The sequence below is a fragment of the Peromyscus leucopus genome, chromosome 8a (assembly GCF_004664715.2).
Source record: "Peromyscus leucopus breed LL Stock chromosome 8a, UCI_PerLeu_2.1, whole genome shotgun sequence".
NCBI lineage: Eukaryota > Metazoa > Chordata > Mammalia > Rodentia > Cricetidae > Peromyscus > Peromyscus leucopus.
Genome location: NC_051085.1, coordinates 45,594,333 through 45,614,836, shown reverse-complemented (window position 1 = coordinate 45,614,836; position 20,504 = coordinate 45,594,333). Strand labels below are relative to the sequence as shown.

At 46.5% G+C, this 20,504-nt stretch overlaps 1 protein-coding gene across 2 annotated transcripts in view; it reads right to left on the bottom strand.

The window, feature by feature from the left end:
* The window catches only part of Tiam2 (TIAM Rac1 associated GEF 2), a 213,185-nt gene that overhangs the window by 97,571 nt on the left and 95,110 nt on the right, over positions 1-20,504 (bottom strand). For both annotated transcript variants that reach the window (XM_028854061.2, XM_028854064.2), the window contains 4 exons: positions 13,674-13,786; positions 11,229-12,440; positions 4,810-5,245; positions 1,935-2,107 (listed from right to left, as the gene is read on the bottom strand). In XM_028854061.2, coding sequence (XP_028709894.1) covers positions 1,935-2,107; positions 4,810-5,245; positions 11,229-12,425 — 1,806 coding nt within the window. In that variant the 5' untranslated portion in view covers positions 12,426-12,440; positions 13,674-13,786. The remainder of the gene's footprint in view (positions 1-1,934; positions 2,108-4,809; positions 5,246-11,228; positions 12,441-13,673; positions 13,787-20,504) is intronic.

The window sequence follows — 20,504 nt, the reverse complement described above, 5'->3', positions numbered from 1 at the left end:
ACACAAAGTTTAGTTTCCCAAATGTAAACACCCAACTCAGGTTCAAAGACTCTGAGAGAAGAACATAAAGAGTTAGACAGAGGGGTTGGAGAGATGGCTCAGAGGTTAAGAGCACTGACTGCTCTTCCAGAGGACCTGGGTTCAATTCCCAGCCCCACATGGCGGCTCACAACTGTCTACAACTCTAAGATATGACACCCTCACACAGGCATACACGCAGGCAAACCACCAATACACATAAAATAAAAATAAACAATTTTTTTAAAAAGGAAGTTAAAAAAAAAAGAGTTAAGCAGAAAGGTCTGCAGAGCCCATGCTGGTTACTTCTAACTGCTAGCTTGGTATAGCTGAGGATTTCCCATGAAGACTGGATTGTCTAGATAAGGTTGACCTGTGGCCATGTCTACAGGGGATTATCTTGACTGCTTTAACTGACATGAAAAGACCAGGCTGAAAGTAAAGGGCACCTTTCCCTACTTCGGGTCCTGGGTTGTGTCAGAGTAGAGAAAGTGAGCTCAGCACCATGTGTATGTGTGGTGTGTGTGTGTGTGTGATGTGTGTGTGTGTGAGAGTGAGTGTGTATGATGTGTGGGTGTGAGTGTATGATGTGTGTGTGTGTGTGTGTGTGTGTGTGAGAGAGAGAGAGAGAGAGAGAGAGGTGTGATGTGTGTGTGTGTGTGTGTGTGTGATGTGTGGGTGTGAGTGAGTGTGTATGATGTGTGGGTGTGTGTGTGCACATGAGCACATGCCCACATTTGTTTCTCTCTCTGCCCTGGACTATGAATATGATATGATTAGCTGCCTCAAACCACCGGACACACACGGACACACACGGACACACATCACACACACACACACACACACACACACACACACACACACAGAGTAACTTCACCACAGTGATAGACTGCTACCTAGGATCCTGAACTAAAATGAACCTTTTCTTGTTGATTTTTGTCAGGGTATGTCATCATGGAAATAAAAAAAAGGAAATAAAAAAATGTAAGTGTGACAATCAGAAAAGCAAGGAACGAATAAACAGCTCTCAGTTAGTGAAAGAAAACAAGGGTCTATCAACCCAAGGTGACATCATGTCATACACAGCACATTCATGCGAAAAGCAATCCTATAAGGTCTTTTGGTTGTTGTTGGTGGTGGTGTCTCTCTGGGTAGCTCAGGCTATGCTGGAAAGCACTATGTAGCCCAGGATAATCTTGAACTCACAGTGATCCTCCTGCCTCAGCCTCCCAAGTACAGGTGTGAGTTACCCCCCACCCTGCTTCACTTCTATGAACTCTCATAAACCTACTTGTTCAAAGTCCAAAGTGTCAAGAAGTTGGCTAAGTACTCCAAGAAGACACAGGTGCTCAACAATGGTACCAGAAAATCTGCAGGACTCACCACCATGCTAGGCATTGCTATCAAATTGCTAAAAATCCCAGTGGCAGATACCCTGGGTATTAATTATCCAAAGGCAGCGGTCACATTCAAAACACTTGTCCAGGAGGGTCTAGTGTATCTGAAAAGCTACTTCTTTGACTTTTACTAGGATTCCTGGAGTTGTTGAAGCTCCCTGGCTACAATCTCCAGGCTTTCTTTAAAAGATCTCAGTTCTGAAACTCTTTGGACGTTACCCTCTCTAAGTCATGTGTTACCCAGAGCACAGAGCACAGTATTTTCTCTTTGTCCTCACATGATATGACAGGCAATAGCCTGGAACTTCACAAGGACCTGACAAATGCCCGCTATAGGAATGGCCGGGTCTTGGCACGGGTAGGTACGAGAAACCACAGTCTCCTGCTCACATCCTAATCCCAAAGCATAATGGAACATTTGCTGAATTCATGTCCAAGTTCCTTTTTAATCCTGTTTGGTCTCAGTCACTCATGTGCCGTCGCCTCGTCCTTCCATTTGCAAAGCAGCAGCAGCAGTACCTGGAAAAGGTAGACGTCCCCACAGGAGTTGCTCAGGCAGAACACGTGCTCCTTCTTGGGATGCTCGGGGACAGACTGCACGATGCTGTCCTCCGCGAAGAGGGCACACCGTGGGGCGCTGTTCTGGTCTGTGGAATTCTTTCCGTACGTCTCATAAAACAGCAGAGTACAGCCTGGGAAAGAGAAGCAGAATGACGTCCCTACCACAGGACCAGAGAATGTAGGAAAGGTGTGAGAGGTAAATGATACAGTCCCCAGATATCCCAGACACCTGCAAAGGAGGCCGGTGTTTGAACAAGGAAACCCTGGCATGTGCAGCATGCCTAGTCAACCCCTCAGGACCAGACTGAAAACTAGATGATGTGCTCAGCGTGGCATCACTGATCAATGACAATGGAGCCTACCTCCACCTGACTCCACACGGCTGTCCTACAAGGTTGTCAGAGTGGCAGGCTCCAATCTACCAATAAGAAACCGGGGGCACAGTCACATGTGGGTGCCCCAGGTCACACCACAGTGGAGCAGGGATCTGAACTTCTCACCTCAGCACCCTCATTCTCACGCACAGGATATTGTGAGTTTGAGTAACCTTGGCAACCCCTCTCAGCCCAGGAAACCCTGTGAACTGCAGGGAAATCCACTCATTGGAAAAGGCAGATGTTCCCTGTTAAATGTTCTATAGTCCAAACTCTGATGGTTGTCTGCTTGGCACTGTATACGTCAGTTGTGGCAGCAGGTCACAAGACAGTCAGTAATAATCCCTCTCTGCAGAAAACCATTTCCAATTTATCCACATGATTACCTCAAGGATAATTTCCAAATTTTAATTATATATATATATATATATATATATATATATATATATATATGTGTGTGTGTGTGTGTGTGTGTGTGTGTGTGTGTGTTTCAACTAAGATTAGCCCAAATACATTAGTTCCAACATTATAATTTATAGAATTTATAGAAGCCAAAAAAGTTGACCTTAACACAGTGAATTTCCAGAAGGAAAAAATGGAGACATGAAGGTTATGGGGGTAGCCAAGCTTTGGATTGGACTGGATGTCTGCTCCATGGGAGGCATAGTGTACCTGGTACTGTAGACCTGTTCTATTTCTCTAGGAAAAGTCTGTCACACAAGACTAGGGAGAAGGGAAGGCACTGTCACCTCCATCACAAGAGTCCCGAGACCTCTAATGATGGAGGATAACATCTATCCTTTAAAGACACACTCACCTTTACTTCCACCCTGTCTCCCTGGAAACACATTTCCTCATGGCCTACAAATCAAATCCTTAAACCTTTTTGCACTTACAAAACGTTTCAGCAAAATCTCATGCCCTGTCCTGAGGCAGCTAAGGCCGAATTTTCTTATCCCTTCCAACTTCTTACTGGATCTGATCCTTTATTTCATGTTTCCAAATCTCCCTTCCCGTGCATGAAAGCCTGCTTCCCTGAGACTTAAAAACTGGGTCTGTTCTTCGCCTTTCTCAGCCAATCATGAACCATAAGGATTCTAACCCATAATGAGAATTCACTGGGTCCTGGGGTGTGACCTTCACACACAGTGCACTGGGAAAGCTTACTAGAGGAGCTTATGAAACAATAAAGAAATGAAGCCTACCCACCGAGGTTTGGGGGAGGGCTTCGGAAATTGCTTAAGAATACAGAAAGTAAGAAGGGGAACCATAAGGGAGGCACTTCGGCAGTTCACACCTACTGTGTCCATGTGTGATTTTGCGTTTCTGCTCTCTTCCCTGTGGAAGTAGGGGCGGAGGGGAATCCAATCGTGACTTCCGAAACGTCCTATTCAGCCTCTCTAACAATCATAGGAGGCCTTTGCGGAGGCTGAGGCTGCGCCTCCTGTCTGCACCTGCATGATCAGGGCTGTGCTCACTGAGGCATCTCACCGCCTCACAAGATGGAGCTCTTCCAACCCCTCTTCCAACTCGCATCAAGCAAAGCAATCACAGTTGCTTAACTGGCAACGCTCGTGAGAGGTGTTCTTCCCTTAACAAGTTCCTACTTCTGTTCTAAGAAAGGAACATGGGGGAAGGAGGGAGTAGAAAAGGGGAGGGGTCACACTGAGAGTGTAGTGTTGTCTTTCAGCATATGCTTAGCATGTCCAAGGCCCCAGGTCCAACCCCAAAGCAATGAGCAAAGGAACAGCTGTACAGTGGTGGTGGCAATAAGACGTTTTTAGTCCATAAACGGGGAAGACACAGGTCCAGTTTTCTAGACAACATTCCGTCTAGGAAGGAAATTCTAGCTTTGGAATTCTGAGCACGTGCAGAATGGAAAATACAAGTAAGTGACGTATATGTGACTGTTATTTAGGGTTTCGTATTATTCGAGATACAAGTAAAGTATCAAAGAATGGCCGGGTAACATACATAGGAAAGAATTTAATTTAAAAAGTATTTTCAGTAGAGTGTGCTATGAGATGATATGTCACCATCTTTCAAGTTAGGGCTGGGAATGCGACTCGGGTCATCAAGTTCTTGCCTTGCAAGCATGAAGCCCTGCATTTGAATCCCAGAATCCACATTAAAAACAAAAACATAGACATATTCATAGTTTTTAAAGTCCCGTCCTGGGAAGGTAAAGACAAGTGGATGTTGGGACTCACTAGCCAGTGAGTTTGGCTGAATTGGAGATCTCTAAACCGGAGAGAGACTGTCTCAAAATAAGGTGGCTAGCACCTCGGGAATGGCACCCGAGCCTGTCTTCTGCTTCCGCATGTACACGTGTATATACTGCACACAAGCACAGACACACCATGTCCTTTACTTACTCACACTCCTGCATGACCCCACCAGCACTTCCTGGCGACAGGGTAGCTGAAGGACAAGCCTTCAGTGAACCACAGCCCGCGTACCTTTCAGCGTCACCCAGTACTGTTTCCACTTCCTCCGAGCCACCAGCTCCAATTTCCTCTCCTTCTGCAAGGTGACAAGGGGTTTGAAGAAGAGCCACCCGGCTTTCCGGACCACTCCTTGCTCCTTCTCAAAGAGCAGATCCAGCTGCTCCAGGGAGCTGAGGGACTCGCTGCTGGACTCCACAGTTTCTGTGGACGTTTCCGCGTGCTCCATGTTGGTCCTGCTCATTTCCAGCTCGCGCATGAAATTCTCGTAAATGTTCTGTCGGAGGGGATCACTGCCAATCACGTGAGTGGACTCGCTTCTCTGGGGCAGGGTCTGAGCTGAGCCTCCTGACCACAGTAAGGCAGATGTTTGCGTGGACCCCTGCATGTCTGCATTCAGTCCATCTGAGCGGCTGTCGAAGTACTCACTGCCCTCCTTGGACCGCGGTTCCTGAACACAACACAAATTACCAGTCAGTCATCCTCACTATCCTCTACATAGCCTCGTGTAATGGGGCTACATCCTACAACGGTGATGCAAAGAACCTTGTAACAAAACCACTGGGATCATCACATCTCCAAACCAGAAAGATTTTTAGAAATCGTACCACACAATCTCACGCACACCGTGACGTCAAATGTAAAGAGGTAAACAGGGAGCCAATGGCTCTCTGAACCTAGCCTGAGTTCAACACCACATCAGTTAGTACACTTAAAACACACTAGTTCTAGAATGATATTCTTTACTAACTGTGATGCAGTGTCTTCTAGGAAAGAATCCATGCTCTTATCATCCATTTTTCTCCTAAGTCATGTGAAATCGTTGCCTTAGAAAATAACCATGGAGTCGGGGGCAGGACGGGCAGGGCTAGGAGTTGGTATGATTAGGTTGATCCCCACACACTTATCTTCTTCTCCCTGTCTCCAATGAAGTCTCTGGCCAACTGGCCAGGCTTAGACTCTTATACATGGTAATCTCTACCATCTTATTTCCCACTCTATACAGTAAAATCCAAGCTCCAAGGATTCATAATCCACTGGGGTACTGCCTAGTAATTGTAGGTTGTGGTTTTGTTTTGTTAAGATTTGCATTTTATTTAATTCAGGAATTTATCTTAAAGTGAACTCTTTTGTCCATCTCCTTCTATCTGAGTTCCTGCTTTAATTTTCTAGGCACTGGGGGACACCTAAGATGTGACTCTTGACTTTAATATTGGTTCCAATACAAACTCGAACACAAGCCACTCTGAATAAGCCCTACAGTTAGCTAACGGCTGCCGCCTCCTGATAAACCTAGGGACACAGAACACTCAGCCAGCCGGTTAGAGAGCCAGGCGACAAATGTAAGATGGCGATCCTGATGCCTTTATTAGCTTTCATGGAAAGCGGCTGACTGACCAAGCACTCATTGCCGAATGGGAGGAAACCAGCTGTCAATGGTGGCTTCCACGTGTAACCCAGCAGCATCTTGAGAGGCTGAGGCAGGAGGGATGCCATGAGTTCAGGCCAACAAGGACTATCTAGTGAGTTCCAGGACAGCCTGGGCTGCAGAGTGAGATCCTACTTCAAACCAAATAAATGAATAAATAAGATAGCAGTAAAATTCACTCCCAGTTCAAAAAGCACTGACATCACAAACACCCAGCTCAGATTAATACAGCTGCAAAGGGAGGGCTGAGAGGAGCCAAGTAGGGTTGGAGAGATGGCTCGGCCGATCGAGGTGAGCTCACAACCAAAAACATAACCACAGTCAGGCAGACTCAGCTGTGGTGGGCTTCTGATAGTATTCCCAAACCATCAAAACCAAAGTGGGTCAGGGGCCATTGAGTTTGGGCTCTATTTTGAACACTCCACCTTGTGGAAACGTTTTCTTTTGGAAATTTCATCTAAAAAAAAAAAAAAAAAAAAACATCAGATGGCATTTACTGGGTGTCTTTGATAGGAAAACCATCACCAGGCAACTGTAGAGTGTTTACCAAGGCCCAGGTGCTAAAACCAGAGCCCAGAACACAAACAGCTCTTACTAATCATGATAGCATCTTCCAGTGTGTTTACACTACGTCCTGTGGTCATTCTTGTTTATGCGCTAACACCTCTGCTTCAAAGAGAGAATCAAGCAGCTGCTATGAGTCACTCAGGAAATTCAAGATACTTGGAGACTCTTCTCCTAACTGTCACTTTGTTGAGACTTTCATAAACTCTTGAGGACATGAAGGAATGCCGTTCATTGAGCAGCATGAATGTTACTGTGACAGTCTGAACAATCCCTGCCCCTAAACACTGGGTGAATCGCTTTCCTAGCAAGAAAGAGCCTTAGTGGGGTGTTTCGAAACCAGCAAATCTTTGGCAGGGAGACGTCCCCAAATTACATACGACCAATAAACACTGTTGTTGTCCTTGATTCTCATAAGAAAGAGACCTCATGTTGCGGGGCTGTTGAACGTCCGGCCATAACAAAGCAAGACTGTTCCTTCCGGAGACATGAACAAATACCACATGTGGGTATTTATCACGAATTCTGACACATGGGCATGAATTTTCCCAGGCTCTCATCAATGTCTAAAACTGTCCATCTAGAATCCCAATTGCTAGTGATGAAATCTCGGTCCAAGAAGAGCATTTTGAAAAAAAAGATGTCTTTAAATGGGTCCAGACACAATTCCTAATAACTGCTAGATGGGTGTGAGACCCAACAGCTTACCATATGTGTGCACAGTGCTTGTGATTTCCATTCCTACCTAATCATAACCATAGGCAGTGGCTACTGTAACCTGATGACCAGGGCACTAACAACTGTAAGTAAGGGGGGTAAAAGTAACATCGCTCCACAGAGAAGCAAACATTGCATGACCCATCTCACGTATGTGAGAATCCAAGACAGGTGGACATGGAGGCCGAGGGTAAGAAAGAGGCTGCACCAGTATAAAGCTTTGGCTACACACCAGCCAAGCAAGCTCTAGAGATCTGGTGTACACCATTACCACTGTAGCTGATGTTCCTTTGTATATATGAAACAGGCTGAGGCCTAGTATGATTATGAACAGCCTCGCAACAAAATAAAGCCAACTGGATAACTATGTTTAGTGGTGACTGTATTAACTAGCTTGCTTATGGTGACCATTATTCCCATTGTCTATGTATGTCAAGATATCAGATTATACATGTTAAATATATTCAATTTCTGCTTATTAGTTATACCCCAATAAAGCTGAAAAAGCAAAAGATGATGCCTAACTCCTTAAAGGAAACCCCGTCTCTATCCGCACGTGTTAGGAAATGTGCTGAGTCCTTGCTCACATGCCACTGGTCTCTGAGACGGTCACTTCAGAACAGAAGTGAGAGTTTACCATTAAAGGGGGCCAGAAACTGAGTCTTTGTGTCCCAAATCCTCTCTCTGACAAGCCATAGAAGTCCTCAGTGATGCCACCAAACATTTCTGGTCCTCCCCAAGGCACACGGTAGGGTCATTTCCCCACCCCACCCCCATGAAGTCAGGCCTGGCCTTACCATTTTCTGTGCCCAGGGAACATAAGCAGAAGTTAACCATGTCAGTTCTGAGAGAAAGCTTTCAAAGTTAACAATTTTTTCTCTGTTGTAGTAGTTTATCGTGTTCTTCACGACAGCTGTTCCATCGGCCTACGGTCTCAAAGAACAGCACAGACCCCGGCTACCTGCTGACTGTGATGAACGTGCATCACGAATAGGGAAACAAACTGTGGTCATCCCAAGTCACAGAGATGGGGGCAGGGGGCACTGTTAACTGAGCACAGCCTATCCCATCCTGAAAGAACACAATTTTAGCCAAGGCAGGATGAGGGTCTTTGTCAGCTAAAATTAGTATGAGGTGTTTACCGAGCGCTCTCCGGTACATGTTTCTCTGTCTCCTAGCATGGTATTCTTTTCCCGCTGTCTGGTTTTCAGGCTCCCACATATGAGGACAGATTTAAAGGTCTGTATTGAAAGGGCTATTCTGTCTATGTCATCTTTGAAAGTCAAAACAAATGCCTGTCCATCAAGCAAAGCTTTCTGAATCATTGCTCTGCTGGCATACAAGAGTTTATGTGGGAGAAAGAAAGTAGCTATCACTTCAATGCCTTGTTAAGACATCTCAGCGCAGACTCCTACGCAGCATGGATTGCCTTTTTTTTTTTTTTTTTTTTTTTTTTCCTGTGTCTGGTACTAGGGACTGAGCCTAGGGCTTCAGCTGCAAATGCACAGTTCTACTGAGCCATGTCCCCAAGCATCTTTTTATTTTTCACTTTGAGACAGGGTCTCACTAAGATGCCCAGGCTATCTTTGAACTCACTCTGTGGCCCAGAAAGACCTCAACCTTCCCACCTCAGCTTCCCAAGTAGTTGGGATGAGGGTCCTGAACCATCATTCGTGGCTGGAATACATCTTAAAGGACCTTGTCCTAATCCTTTTTATGAGAGGAAAAGTAATGTCTGAACAATAGGGCTGAGATATTTACCAAAAACAGTCGCTCTTGTTCACATCTATAGATCAGCAATCATTGGGGAAGCCACAGACAAAACTTTCAGAAGGCTGTCCTAATGGATCACTTCAAAACAAAAGGGTCTAAATTTTTCGTCATCCTATTCAACAATAACTAAGAGTAGTCAACAATATCTTAGCATTTGTCTGAGGTCTTCCAACCTGCTTCTCCACTACTGACCAGGAAGACTGCAAACCCCTTGATTCTGCAGTTTCCTTGTCTCTAAAATGTGGAGGTCCTTTCTAGCATTCAAATTCTCTTTTCAAAACCCTACTTATTTTTTTGCTCATGACTCCACATGGCACACAATACCTCAGAGGTAAGTTTGTGCATGACACCGAACGGAGGGAGGTGCAGTCCCCCTGGGAAGGCTGGGCAGTCAGTGACTGCATGTGGCAGAAAGTGGTCCACACACTATGGTAATGGGTGGGATAGCTTTGGACCAGTGAAACAGAGCCTGCATGTGTTCAGGATCACTGTATGCTGAGTCAGGCCACAAACACAGATGACAAAAGATGCTCTGGGCCAACAAACAGTGGCAATCCATGACAGTGTGCCTGAGGGGACAGGGTGACAGCAGCTGGACATAGCCAGCTCTGTAATACTGGGATCCAAGCCCTGGGGCAGTAGAGGCTGAACAGCATGCTCTCTACTCAAGCACCGTGTGATGCTTGGGAAGCAAGAGCCAGGGCAAAAGCCTAAAGCATCTGTCTGGTGATTTGGCCTAAGAGGCATTAACTCAAGAGCAAGAAAATTGCTACACTGAGAGATATGAAAGAGGTCCTGGAGACAGCATGGTGGCCACCTGACCTCCATTCCCCCTGGGAGAGAGGGTGGTGATGGCAGCCACCAATACACAAGAAGGAAGTAACCAATGGTAAACTTTATAAATAGGAAACGTCTACCAGAGAGGTTATATTGTTACCTGCTCTTAATGGCCCATGTTTGTTTGTTTGTTTTATATTCATACAAATGTGTGCATCTCGCAGGGTTAAGACAACATTTCCCTATAAACTGTCTAATCATATTCCTTTCAACTCTATGACCTCACTAAATAAATAAAACCAAATAGACCAAAGGGTTGGGGATTTAGTTCAGTGGTAAGAGCGCTTGCCCAGCATGTATAAGGCAGTGGGTTCCCTCTCCAGCACCATACACAGGCCTATTTTCCATGAACCGACTTAAATATAAAGTAATATCAAGTTGAGAAAGGCCTCCTGATCTGAACTTAATGACTGTCTCCTTACCGCTTTTATTCTGACTTCATGATTGAGGTCTAACAAAGACCTCAGATTACCAGGTCACTTGGACCTTCACCCTGCTCTATGCTTTCCAAGAAGAGTTGGACCAGCTTCAGAACCAGGCTTTCAGGCTTGCGGACAAGTGCCAAGGCAATTAAGTACAGGACCTGGGTGCTACAGCTGAATGCTGTTCTGTCTTAACCCCCACAGAGAGTACCGGGGTCAGGGTAAGGGGCTTTAAGTGGGTATTAGGTTTAGATGAGAGCCAGCAGCTAGAGTCCTAAGGGTACTGGTCTCCTTGTCATAAGGGAAAGAGACTAGGGTTCCCCGCTTCCCTCCTGTGTAAGGATGGAACCTTCAGCAGCCAGGAACAAGCCCTACCCAGAATCTCACCACAGTGCCTCATGACTTTCCAACCTCCAGAACCATGAAATACCAATCTATCCTTCAGCCACCCAGTTAGTAGTGGTATTCTGCCCCATACCTTAGCTAAAACATGGAGATACTGGAGTTGGCGATAAGACTCAAAGTCTATGTCTGAAGCAAATGAGAGAGACAAACCCCCATCAGAAAAGGAGCCATGCTGGGTCCAGTCAAGCCCTTCCGTTCACCAGCTCACCCGAGAGTCTGAGTAGCTCCCAATACAGATGGGGAAACTCTAGGACCCTTTACCCCGACCCACTCCAGAGCATTCTTACCTGTAGTTTCCTCTTCTTCCTAGAGAGGCTTCCTGTCCAGTCGCTGATGCGTCGCATTCTGGCTTTGAGGGTATCTTTCTTTGCAGCATCCTCAGTTAAGGCTTTGGACTTTCGACAGGGGAGAGTAAAGGAACTGTAGGGTGTGGGGTCCCTGTGATCCACCCTGGAGGGCACATCAATGTCAGACGCAAAGGAGACGCGGTTGCTGAGGCTGACTTGGGAGCCGATGTACTCATCCGAAGAGCGGCAGGTTCCAGACGGAGAGCGGCATCCCAGGTTGGCGTCTTTGTACAGTTCCCGGAGGGAGGAGAGGGAGGAGCTTTGGTTGAAAGATTTTTTGGTGTCACTGGGTGGGAAGCCGGTGGGGAGGCTGGGGTCCGGAGTGCTGGGGGCCAGGAAGGAGCCCTCTACCTCACTCATCTCCCCAGCATTGCCCCACGGGGAGTCATACCAAGATGACTCCGAGCTCAGGGAGCTGCCTTTGCTGGAGCGCAGGCGAGAGTCAGTGGGAGAGGGGCGCTGGCTGGCCGGGGAGTCGGCACCCGAATCCCGCCTAGCTTCTGGCACCAAGCAGGTTTCCGATGCCAACGTAGGGGAGTATCTCAGCAGCTGTACAGGTCCACTGGGGTTCTCCGAGGGCCCTTTGTGGGGGTTGCCACCGTTATGGAACTCAACCCTTAAACACCCATCTAGCTTCCCCAGTGTCTTGATGAGTACCCTGGGGCTCCTGCGGTCCTCGCCTGGCGGGGTGGAGGCGATGCTCTCGTTTCTCCTGTAGCAGGTGAGAAGGTGTCCATTGCAGTCCCTGGAGGTCACGTGGCTCTCCCCCGACTCGTGGCCAACATAGTGGAAGCCATTCTCGGGTAAGAAAGCACCATTGTTGCCCTGGAAATCACTTCCTGGGGCATTCGCTCTGTGCTTAGAGTGGGCAGCGCCCTTTGAGACTTTGCACGTGGGTCCACTGAGTCTGGTGGCGTAAGGCTGGTGGCTCTTGAAGTGAGAAAGGCAGCTTCGGGCGAGGGACCTGGACCTGTAGCTTGCTCCGCTCGTTCCGTGAGTCCATCCATGCAAAGACTTCTCATCTTTTGTATGAATGCTGCGTATTTTCAGAGAGCAAGGCTTCTGTTTAGCACCAGTGACAGTATTGCTATGATTCTTGGATCCTTGGAAGGTATACTGACTCTCAGAGTTCCCCATTTTAACCTAAAGAACCTGGGAACAGTTGTATCAGTATGAGTCATGATCTAAGTTACACTGCAATAAGACAGCTTTTAAAACATAATAATTAATAATAATAATAATAATAAACAATAATCATAATAAACAAGGGGAATGGAGGGCGCAGGACATTTCTTTCCATGCCTGACAAGATTCAAAGGTGCAGAGTCGAGCCATTTGATGAACTGGTGGTGCCCTTGATTGTGAAAGGCTACACTGGTCACACAGATTACATGGCATGTTCCTGTGCTAGGGATTTTAAGTGCATCAGCAGCGGCACGCTGTTAAAACTGAACAGGTATAAAAGTGTTAGCTAAAAGTAGAGAGTCCCTTCAGACCCAGGGTTGGCTAAGGATCCTCGCAGCAAAAATGGAGGAAAAGTCTAGACACATGGACATACAACCAGAGAAATGACATTTTCATTACACAGGAATTATTATTCAGGGCAACACCTCACATAGTCTTGGGGAATGGATCTCAGGATCCCTCCAGATTCCAAAACCCTCAATGCTCACGTCTTTGAGTGCAATCTTTTTACTTACACCATCTATTCCACCCCCGCCATGCGCTTTTTCTCTTAGATTACATGGCCAACACTTGACCATAGCGGACATGCTATGGAAATTGGTGTCACTCTGTATTTCCCACTGAATCATTTCAGGAAACCGGTTTGTACATGTTCAGTGATGTTGTGACTAAAAATACATATATTCAGTTGACAGCTAGAATCTACAGGTGCAGAACCCTTGGGCCCAGAGGACCTGTTGAGGTCCCTGTTCCCAAACAACCACAGTCCTAGTAAATTCACTTTAGGATGCAGTAGGGGGAAAAAAAAACGTTCCAATACTTACAGTTTAGAATGTGGACAAGAGAAAAAGGCATGGTTTCTTCAAATCCCCTTTAAGGTTAGCTCAAGGAGTTGAGCAGGTAAGCAAAATGCAAATTAAAAATTGCTCCAACATTCCTCCATGCCCCTTTAATCTTCTTCAGCAGGGAACTATTGTGAGCCAACACACTTGTACTTCCTGTCAGGCTCCACACATATTTAACAGGTTTTTAAGTTTTCATTCTTACACATCGAAGCTTGTAGAGCCACAGAGCGGAAATCAAATGGATGATATCTGGTTGTGGCGGTCATCAAACCCGGTCGCTGGAGCGAATAAACCCTTCTTTAATATTCAATGGGTCAAGTGCTTTATGAGGCCCACGCATTTGAGCTGTCCTTACCTGCAGCCTGGCTTCTGCTGGGAGGGAGGTTTTAATGCTCAGCAGGTTTTCCGTGGTCTTGGGAACAATGCAGGCACTTGACCAACATGGGGGTGTGAGTCCATGAAGTGATCCTGAAAAACAAAACACACACACACACACACAAAATGTGACAACTCCATCAAGCATTTTACACTCAACTCCCGATAAGGAAAAATAAACAAATAGGTTTGGGGATGTAGCTCAGTTGGTAGTGTCTGCCTATCACCTACAAAGCCCTAGGTTTTCAGCCATGCTGAAAACCAGGCACGACAGCACATGGCTGTAATACCAGTTCTCGGGAGGTAGAGGCAGGAGGACCAGAAGTTCAAGGTCATCATTGGCAATGCACCAAGTCTGGACTACATCAGACCTAGCTCTAAAATGCAGAAATAAATAACCCAATGGCTTAACATAAGCTATACAGAAATAAAGTATTAGTGTTCAAAAATCACTTGTCAATGGTTCAATAGGCAAAGGCACCTGCTGCCAGGCCTCATGGCCCGAGTTGGGTCCCTGGACGCTATGTGGTGGAGAGAATTGACTCCCAAAAAGTTGTTTGCTGACCTCTCCATGCACACCACAGCAAGTATGCCCCCATCTCATAAATGAACAAATGAGAACAATTTCATGAACTAAAGCCAAACACTGTCAAGATAATAAACGAGATGTCTGTGAACTTCCTGATTGATCAAGGATGTTTAGGGCTCTAAAGGGAGCCAGAACTGTCCATTCAGTGTCTGCAGTCAACATCAGCCATCATTACAGCAGCAGGCATGAGTGTCCAAATGAGTCAGGCTCGTCAGTCACCACTCCCAGGCAAACAGCTCTCAGACCGCTGACAAAACCATAGGGATGTACCCCACACACACACACCTCCCTCCAACCCCTTACAGGACAAGAGCAGTCCATTGTTCTCTATTTGGCCAAGGAGTAAAAGCAAAAGCCACAGGTAAAATCACGGCGAATCGTCCTTGGCTGATGTCATAAGTTACAGAGGCTGACCTCAGCCGTGAGTTTGACTTCTTCTCAAGCATGTACTGGTGGGGCCAGAGGTCAACCTCAGAAGGACAAGGTAGCTTTCCAAGTGGAGAGGGCTGGGGTGGGAAGCGTCATCCGGTGGCATTCTGCCCGACAGGAAGCCTTTACTTTCTCCCAGATGTAAGCAGCAAAGTGACAAAGGGTCAAGAGTGGCCTTTTGAGTTCCTTTTCTGGAGTCTATTTTGTAATTCTATTAAAACATGCCCAACAAGATTGGGCATCTTCCCCATTTGGGGGCCCAGCAGCATTAAGTGTCTTCATATTGTTGGGATGCCATCATCACCATCCATCACGACAGTCCTTTTCTCCCCGCAGGACTGAAACTCTACAGCACACTGAGCAGCGTGCCAGGCCACCAGCTATCACTTCTCTACCTTCTGTCTTCATGAAGGTGACACCTCAATGCACACGGTAAAAGAGGACCACAAAGTACTGGTCCATCTGTGGCTTGCTTATTCCACATAGGATAACGTCTTTGAGTTCATGCATGAGAGTAACTTGTCAGAATCCCCTTCCTTGTTAAGGCTTACTGATGTCCCCCTATGTGTGTTGAGTATGAACATATGCACTTTTCTGATCTATTCACTTGTTGATAGGCATCTGAGTTACTTCTACCTCTTGGCTGACATGGATAATGATGCTGTGAACATGGGTGAACAAACGCTGCCTTTCAGTTCTCCTCGGTATGTGCCCAGAAGTGAACCCACTGGATGAAGCAGTCCGAATCCTTTAAGGACCTGTTTTCCACAGCAGCTGCATCCTTTCCCATCCCCACCAACTCTGTATCACAAGGCTCTGATGCCGCCACCCCTGTGGGTAGAGGCCATCTCACTGTGGTTTTCGTTTACATTCCCTGAGGAGTCCTGAGGCTGAACCTCTCTTCACTCGCTGACCGGCTCTTGTGCATCTTCTCGGGAGGGTTCCATCATGACTCACAAAGTCAAAGGGAGGAGAAGCGAGTGGCACCAGACCCAGGTCCCTCTAGATAAAACCAAAGCCATGTCTCCTGCTTGGTTCCAGCCACACGAACATGTTTTACACCGGGTGTGGGGGGAGCAGGGGGAGAGTCATGAGCACAAGCAGGATATAAATGGCTCATTTGAACTAATTAAAACTGAAGCTAATATCTAATTAATGAGGCTGAAATACAACCTGCTACATGACTGCCCCCTGCCTCACAGTGAGCCATTTCCCTACATATACGAAAGAGGGGACAGCAATGGGAAGACAGGCCCAATCTGACACAGGAACACAAGCACTGAGTCCCATCTCTGTGAAGTTCACACCCTGAGCTGTTAGTCTATCCCCCTCAGCGTGTTGTGTGTTTAAACTCGGGGAGGTAAAAACGGCTGCAGAAGCTCCCAGCTATGGCCTCTCGGACCTTCACAGTCAATGAGGGAAGCGAGCCTCTACGTTCAGTTTGCTGCTTCTGTCATCCGTGGTGACGGGAAGAAGGGCTCTGGGCCTCTCTTCCTTGGCCCTTCTGATCCACCAGCACCCCACAAAGACCTGCCAATGTGAGGCCAACTGTTAGACACTCCTGGGTGACAGAGGTCAGGGCTCGGAGCTGCAGAAGAGTGCTATGAAGTGGAGTCTGTGCCCCAGCAGCGGGCTGAGACTGGAAGGCATCTCCCTGCGCAGGACAGGGCAAGGGGTGACGTAGTTCAGCCGGCGTTTATCTCATGTGCACAGGGCCCTGGGTTCATTACCCTAGGACCCCATAAACCAGCTGTGGTGGTGCCCAGCTGTAATCCCAGCACTCAGGAGGTGGGGGTGGGAATTGTCACAAGTCCAAGGCCATTCTCACCTACATAGCAAGTTGGAGGCCAGCCTAGGCTACATGGCATCCTGTCTCAAGAAGGTCAACATAACAAAATTTGCCACGACATCGCCTATAGAGAAATCAATTGAGGTATTTCAAATAAGAATGTTAAAATGACAGTGAACCGAGGGAAACATCAAATTAATTTAAACCTTTTATTGGTAGCACTGTGACTGTAGGAAAATCTCTTAAGGGAGGTGAAACCACTGATTACAGCCAGCACGCAAGCCCTAACTTTCTTGTCCTGTTGTCAGTAAGAATTCCATTTTTGAGCAATGCTCTTTGTCTTATACACTTGTAATCCTGCCCAAAGCACCTTAGATATCACCTTATGATCTTATTTTCTAAAAAAATAAGGTTCATTGGGCTGGAAAGATGACTCAGTGGTTAAGGGTACTTTTCCAAGGGCCTGGTGTGTACACAGCACCCATATTAAACATCTCACACAACTGTCTGTAACTCCAGATCCAGGGGATCCAATACCTCTGCCCTCTGCAGGCACCTGTACACACATGCATACACCCACTGGCACACATGTACATAATTAAAAAAAAATATTTTTAAAAAGGATTGTTTAAGATCTCTCTGAACGATATTCTCTTGAGAAGTCCACATATATCCACAGTTAAGTGTGTACTTTTTCCCCCAAAACAGCTCTCAAATGTGCCCTTAACACAAACACTTAAAATCTATATTAGAGCTTTTTTCTTTTTAAAAACGATTTTTATTATTATGTGCCTATGGGGAGGGTATGCATGCCATTGAAGGGTTCACAACATGCCCCCACTGTCGCATATACCGGGCGGACACTTCCGCCTAGCCAATTCCAGGTCAGGATAGGCATTTCCGGGTCAGGGCGTCTCTCGTAACCAGGATACCCGGCGGACCCGGACACCTCCGCCTAGCAAGTTCAGGGTCAAGGCGTCTCGCATAACCAGGATCCGTGATGTTACATGGCCACGTAAGCGCGCAACGTGACCATGTGATCTACACACACGCGTGGAGTAGTGACGTGACCTGGCCACGCCCCCAGCCGGTTTTAAAGTGGAGCGCCATGTTCCCACTTCCCTCTTCTCCACGCATGTGTCTCTCCCACAGGCCTGCGCACTCTCTGTCCCTTTATCTCTAATAAACTCTTATAAGCGGATTCTGTCGTGTTTCGTGACATTTCCTTGCAGGGTAAGAACACAACGCAGCTAAATAACTAACAGCCATGGTACACATGTGTTAAGTCAGAGAACAAAGTAGGTTCTCTTTTTCATCTTCACAAGGATGCCAGGGATCAACCTTGGGTGGCCAGTGCCTTTACCCACACTAAGCCATCTCGCCAGGTTCTTCCTTCATGAACTATGACTTTACTCATACCGACTCATCCTGAAATCCTTTTCCACCACACAGGCAAGAATCCCACCTACACTTGAGTAAAGTCTCTGTGATAATAGGCTGGACTCCCACTGCCTCTTCTGCAGCCCAAGGCATTACTACTTACTATTACTATTACTATTACTATTACTATTACTACTATTTCAATGATATGAGACCTCATGGATCTCAGACTGACCCTGAATACTGTAAGGATGACTTTAAACCCCTGGGCCTCCTGCCTCCATCTCCCAAAGGCTGGGACTACAGGGGTGTCCCATCAGGCCCAGCTCACACAGTGCTGAGATCAAGCCCAGGGCTTTGTGCAGACTAGCCAAGCACTCTCCCAACTTAGCTGCATGCACAGCCCCTTAGCTTTATTCTTTTGATAATTTAGGAAACACACCAGAAGACCCTAGGCTTCACTCAAACCTTGTCTGGCTAGCAGCCTGAGTCGTAGACACACAGGAAGCACTCTGGGAACACCTGTGGGATCGATGAAACCAACTCCTAGCTTAGATGGCTGAGTTGGACACAGACCAAAAGCGAGGTCTCTCCCCATTGGTTGTGTTTGACAGGCAGACCCACAGACTCACAGACCATGAGGATGAGTTTCCTTTACTAAGACAGGAGAAAGCCGAAAGGAAAGGCGAGGGAGGCCAGCGGCAGTATGCACGTTCACAGAGGCAAATGCTGACCAGCTGTTCAATGCACCTGGCCAACTCCACCCAGAGGAAAAAGAAACAGCCTTAAAAACGGTGTCACAACAAGAGCATATCCGACATCTATGAGAAGTTCACTAACAGCCGGGGTAAACCCTGAGAGACACTATGTAACTACTGTCCCTGGTTTGCCAGGGTAAACCCCAAGAGACACTATGTAACTACTGTCCCTGGTGACTTTGACTCGTTAGGCTTCACCTATGATTTTTGTCCAAAAACAAGAGAACAAATAAGTCAAAGTTTTAGCAATCTCTGTCCCCCAACTCCTTTACAAAGGTAGTTTCACAGTGTTCCAGTTTTTAAAACTCTTGCAATAGGAAAGAGACTGAAACCAAAATAATAAAATAATAAGAAAAAAAGTCCTGTAAACTTAAAAAAATATAGTTACAAGGCTTGGCACTTGAAAACAGCAAAAAACCTAAGCTAGAATACACTGAATCGCAATAGTGCACATGAAGGTGTATTGGCTACAATAATACATGTTAGGTACTGATACACAGTGAGGCCTACAGTTCACAGGGATGGAATGTAAATAAGGGCCCCGTGGAAGGCACAGGGCATTAAAACAGTGCACAGAGCAGAGCAGGGAGCCCATGCACAAAGGTCCACATCATTATCTTCATTTATTAGGAAATAATAATATTCAGATTTTCACACTAGTCACAATCCCAAGAACCTTACAAAGAAGCCCTTCATTTTCTCTAGTCCCTGTTCATAGGACTGCGTCAGGTGGCATCTTAAGCTAAAAGCACAGACAAGAATGGAAAAGGAGCTGTCTGGGTTTTAAATTGTGATCAGTCACCATATCAAGAATACTGGCAGACGTGCACGACTTTACAGACAGGCCATCAATTGCAACCATCACTATGAGCTACTGGAAACCAGAGAGAAACGCCTTTCGTGAGGAAGTTCAAGACTTACCTCATTGTCTTTTGCCTTCAGAGTGAGGTACACTGATGGCCGACGTCTCTACTCCCAGAGGAGCGCAGGGCTTCCAGCAGGAGAGAAGGCAAAGAAACAAACACAGCGAGGACGATTGCATCCCAGATGGAGAACAGGAAGAAGTCAGCAGGTAGGTAGAGGGACTGTGGGGCAGAGGGGCTTTAAGGAGGGCTGGGGCTGAATGATGGGGTGAACGGAGCTAGGGTCAGGGCCACTGCACAAAGGCAGATTGGTGACTGAGCAAGACAGTAAAATCCGAGTTCTGCCACAAGGAAACACCAGCAGGCTCCACATAGTTCCTGAGAGATTAGGGGGTTGAACTCAAAGGCTCCTCACAGCCCATGGCAAATCCCTCAGCCAGAGCCCAGAGCCAGATAAGATAGGGGCTCACTGTCACTAGCCACCGCGAGGTCTACTGACATCTTTTTATTTGGGTCAGGCAGAGATGTTTCAGCCACTTGGGAGACAAGACTCAGGATTTGGTCTGGTTTGTGTCAGAGAAGTTAGGTGGAGGCTGACTTACGCCTGGTACGGTGTGTAAGATGTTGGGGGAAGTACTAATTCTTTCTGGATTTCATTTCCCGCATTTTATCTTTACTTTTAAAGATAAAAATATCTGGCACACCCACCTCATAGACTGAGAGTCATGTATGGAAATTCATGTGAAACCACCTAAAAAATGATTACCATCAGCTGTAAACTACTGATTTTGTGTAGTGTGATATCAAGTCTTTCGTCATCTCTCACTTCAGATCTGTCACTGATTATGAATCATTAAACCTTATCTATATTTATATACAAATTTAAAATTGTCTAAGTTGTACTATTAGTATGGCTGATTTTTTTAATCAATTCTCCCCCCAAATAATCACAGCATATAAAACAACATAATTTACAAGAGGTATCAAATGCCCAAAACAATGA